The sequence below is a fragment of the Neopelma chrysocephalum genome, unplaced genomic scaffold (assembly GCF_003984885.1).
Source record: "Neopelma chrysocephalum unplaced genomic scaffold, ASM398488v2 Primary Assembly neopelma1_113783, whole genome shotgun sequence".
Taxonomy (NCBI): Eukaryota; Metazoa; Chordata; class Aves; order Passeriformes; family Pipridae; genus Neopelma; species Neopelma chrysocephalum.
The window spans coordinates 1014-5051 of NW_020928585.1; the positions used below are offsets into that span (position 1 = coordinate 1014).

Consider the following 4038-nt stretch of genomic DNA (forward strand, 5'->3'; position numbering starts at 1 on the left):
ACTGTGGGCAGTGCTGGGGCTCTTTGTGCCTGTTCAGCCACCGGCTCTGCCCTGGCCCGCAGCCAGCGGCTCTGCCGGGCTGGTGCGGGGCCTGGGCCTGGGGTCCAGCTGGCCCCGCAGAGCCCCTGTGCTGGTGCGGGACCCGCCGTGGAGCAACCCATGCGGGTTCCTGTTTCAGTCTCACTCCCGGTGCCCTCCCCTCTCCAGCCGCCGCGCCGGCTCGGGCAGCAGCAGGACGTGGCCCCGCTCCAGCGGGCTGGCGTTGATGGCCACCAGCAGCGGGTCGGGCGGCGGCCCCTGGCTCCCGGCGCGGCGCAGGCGGAGCAGCAGCTCGGCGGGGCGCAGCCGGGTGAAGTTGAAGGAGTCGGGGTCGAAGGGGTCCCGGAGGCTGCGGACGGGCTGCGGTGGGCGGCGCTCGGCGCTGCGCTGCCCGTTCAGCTGCGCCACGAGGCGCACGGGGCCGGGCAGGACGCGGGTGGGCATCGGCCCGAGCCGGTACCGGAACAGACCCCGCTCCATACGGTCGCTCCAGCCCGCCAGCAGCGCCCTGTCGAAGCGGGAGGGCGCGGAGTCCGGGTCGTCCCAGCCGGCCGGCTGCAGCACGAAATCCTCCTCGCCGTACACGAACTCCTCGGGGCTCGGCTCGCCCCGCTCCTCGCCCGCCGCCAGCGCCGCCGCCATTGCCGGTGCGGGGCGGGCTCAGCCGCGAACCCGCGGCCTCTGGGTCCGCCGGGAGGGCGGGGCTGTCGGGACGGGTGGGCGGGGCTGTCGGGCCGCGGGGCGTTGCCACGGCAGCGGGTGAGTGACGGGTGGCGGAAGCGGCGCCATGGGCGGCTCGGCCAGTCTGCTGCCGCGGGACGCGCTGGGCGAGTACCAGGTACGGCACCGGCACCGCCCCGGCACCGCCACCGGCACCGCCACCGGCACCGGCGGAGAGGGGCGGCGCCGAGGGGACACGGAGGCGTGACCCCGGGGGGCAGCTGCCCATAGGTCGAGGGACCCGGGGCTGGGTTGCCCCGGGTCAGGCCCTGACCCCGCTGCCGGTGCTGACCCCGGTGCCCGGTACTGACGCCGGAACTGACCCCAGTGCCCGGTGCTGACCCCGGTGCCCGGTACTGACCCCAGTACTGACTCCGGTGGCCGGTGCTGACCCGCACTCTCCCCGCAGGAGCTGACATTCCTGAGCAAGCAGGAGATCCTGCTGTAAGTACCGCCCATGGGGCGCCCCCCGTAGTCCCGGGGCGTCGGGCTGTGCTGGGGGGCACGGCGGGCGCCGGCCCTGCCCCGGGCCGGCTCCTCTCCCTGGCCCCGGGAGAAGCTGGGGGACCCCCGGGCCGGCATGCACCCGCCCGGCCCTGGGAAGCGGTGCCGGTGCCCAGAGGGGCTGCTGCCATCCCGGGAGCACCACAGAGCCGCTCTTGTTCTTTCCTCTTCAAGTGCCTACAAGAGGTTCAGTGAACTGCTGCCAAAGCAGGAGCGGGAGAACGCCTGCTCCGCGCGGGTTCCCAAGAGCCACATCCTGACGCTGCCTGAGCTGCGGGTACGGTGCCTGGCACACACAGGACGCTGCTGCTCCCGGCTGGGGGCACGTTTGGGCAGGGCCTCGGTTTACCCTCCATGGCCTCACCGTGCCAATGCTCTGCCCTCAGCTGTGCCAACAAACAGCTTCCTTGTCCCCAGTGAGCCGCTGAGGATCCCGGGGATCCTCCTTCCACTGTGCCATGGAGGATCCCAGGGATCCGTGCAGCGCATCCCGGGAGGCACAGGACAGGCTCAGCTGTGCTGCGGGTGCCGGACTGGTGGCAGAGTGGGGCACCTGCTCAGCTGCTGGAGCAGCAGCCACAGCCGGTGTGTGGTGGAGGGAGCCAGCCCTGCCTGAGCCGTTCCTGTGTCCACAGGCAAACCCCTTCCAGCACCGGATCTGCCATGTGTTCTCCACCTCGGAGGCCGGGGACAACAGCATGTCCTTTGAAGACTTCCTTGACATGTTGAGCGTCTTCAGTGACTCTGCCACCTTCGACATCAAATCCCACTATGCCTTCCGCATCTTTGGTAAGGCTGGGGGCTTCTGCTGTCTCCTGGGGTCCCCACACCTCAGGGAAGAAGGGATGGGGGGATGAATCCATGTTCAGGAGGGCTGCCCATGGGGACAGTGGCTTTAGGAACTCCCTGTGGGAATGGCTGCTTTGGCACAGTGATGCGCATGAAGCTGTGCAGTGCTGGTGCTTGTGACTCTCTGGGGTCTCTGTGGCCCTGCCAAAAGGTACCTTTGCTGTCCACACAGACTTTGACGACGATGGGACTCTGGACAGGAAGGACCTGGAGCAACTGGTGAACTGCCTGACGGGGCAGGGCGAGGAGTCCCGGCTGAGCAGGGCGGAGATGGAGCAGCTCATCCAAAACGTGAGCGCGTTGGGCAGGGCACGGACACTGCACGGCCCCAGGCACAGAGCTCACCAATCCCCTTTCCCCCCAGATCCTGGAGGAGTCTGACATCGACAAGGACGGCACCATCAACCTCTCCGAGTTCCAGCATGTCGTCTCCCGCTCCCCAGACTTTGCCAGGTGCGGTGGTGCCCAGCAGCAGAGCCCATCCCGGGGCCTGTCTGGGGCTTCATTGTCCCAGTTGCTGAGCTGGGGCAGAGCTCATGGTGGCAGGAGGGCAGGGCTGCCCTGTGCCAGGTCTGCCACAATGGCAGAGCGAGCTGCATCCCAGGCTGGCTCTGCATCCCAAGCTGGCTCTGCAGAGCCTCTCGCACATGGGAACGTGGGTCTCTGCAGCAGTGGGCGCTTGCAAACTCTTTGTGTGACCCAGTGAGGAGGTGCAGAACCTGTTGTGTCTCTTGCAGCTCCTTCAAGATCGTCCTGTGAGCCCTGTGGCTCACCAGCACCACTCCTCCAGTTCCTCCAGCACCACTTGTCCAGTTCCTCCAGCATCATTCCTCCAGTTTCTCCACCACTCCTGCAGTTCCTCCAGCACTCCTCTGGCTCCTGCAGCTCCTTGTGGGCTCAGCCATTTCTTCTTTCAGAGAGCACAGGTCCGGCCCCTCACTGGCCCAGCAATGCCACAGTGCCTTGGGCAGGAGCCCTCCTGCTTTCCTCTCAGGTGCCTGGCAGTGGGGGGCCCTAGGAATCTGCCTCTCCTGCAGCCCCTCTGCTCTCCCACCATCAGTTGGACTCCGTATGCAGTCTAAGGGCAGCTCTGCAGGTGGGGGAGGCTGAGCTGCTCCTGCCTGGGGCCACTCTGTGCCAGCACAGCCCCTCCCTGCCCTCAGGACCAATTCCCAAATCCCTAAAGACCAATTCCCAAGTCGTGCCTTCCAGCAGCAGACAGAGAGCTGCCTCCCTCTCCAGCCTCTTCTCAGCTTCCTCATCTTCCTGGGAGCGTCCCTGCTGCCACATGGATTCATTTCTCTGAGCAGTAACCCGAACATAGATCCTCTGAGCAATAACCAAATTGTGGATCGTTTTTCCTGAGCAATAACCCAAACGGGGGTCATTTCTCTGAGCAATAACCCAAGTGTCACTGTACAGGTGCCAACCCACAGCAGAGCTGTCCCCCCACGGCTGCACAGGACACATTCCTTCCCCCCTGGCACAGCCCACGGGTGCGCAGCTGGACTCCCCCGTGCTGCCTCAGCACTGACCGTGCTCAAAGCCTGTTCTCCTCTTCCTCCCTTTCCCTCTCTGCCCCTCCTCTGGCTCCAGCCCAGCAGCTGCTTGGCTGCGCCGGCCTCTTCCTCCCCCAGTCCCTGTGAGGACACAAATAAAGGGCTCCGGTTTCACCCTCACTCTTTGCTGCCTTTGTCTGGCTGCGGGACGGGTGCCACGAGGGTGCTGGGGACACGGGCCCCTGCCAGGCCCGTCTGCCCGTCTACGAGCCACCGCTCTGGGACAGGTCCCACGTCCTGCATGGTGACAGCCCTTTCCAGGGCCACCTCCCTGCCTTCCTCCCTCCCTCCTCCATGATGGGATTGTTCTGGGCAGCATAAAGATCTCGGTGCTCTGGTCAGAGGCACCGAGGGAAATCCCGGCCAG

General features: G+C 66.5%; 1 protein-coding gene across 1 annotated transcript; it reads left to right on the top strand.

The window, feature by feature from the left end:
* Positions 1 to 775: 775 nt before the first annotated feature.
* LOC113962160 (calcium and integrin-binding protein 1-like) lies at positions 776 to 3791 on the top strand. Its single transcript, XM_027672960.1, has 7 exons — positions 776 to 877; positions 1169 to 1203; positions 1438 to 1540; positions 1899 to 2052; positions 2285 to 2403; positions 2477 to 2565; positions 2850 to 3791. Exons 1-7 carry the CDS (start codon positions 827 to 829, stop codon positions 2869 to 2871), a joined length of 573 nt encoding a protein of 190 aa, XP_027528761.1. The 5' UTR covers positions 776 to 826; the 3' UTR covers positions 2872 to 3791.
* The last annotated feature ends 247 nt before the right edge of the window (positions 3792 to 4038 follow it).

Bases quoted from the DNA above. Each gene is read 5' to 3' on its own strand.
- LOC113962160 (XM_027672960.1), top strand. From the start codon at position 827: ATGGGCGGCTCGGCCAGTCTGCTGCCGCGGGACGCGCTGGGCGAGTAC. The intron at 2,053-2,284 runs GTAAGGCTGGGG...CTGTCCACACAG, and splicing joins CTATGCCTTCCGCATCTTTG to ACTTTGACGACGATGGGACT. The intron at 2,404-2,476 runs GTGAGCGCGTTG...CTTTCCCCCCAG, and splicing joins TGGAGCAGCTCATCCAAAAC to ATCCTGGAGGAGTCTGACAT.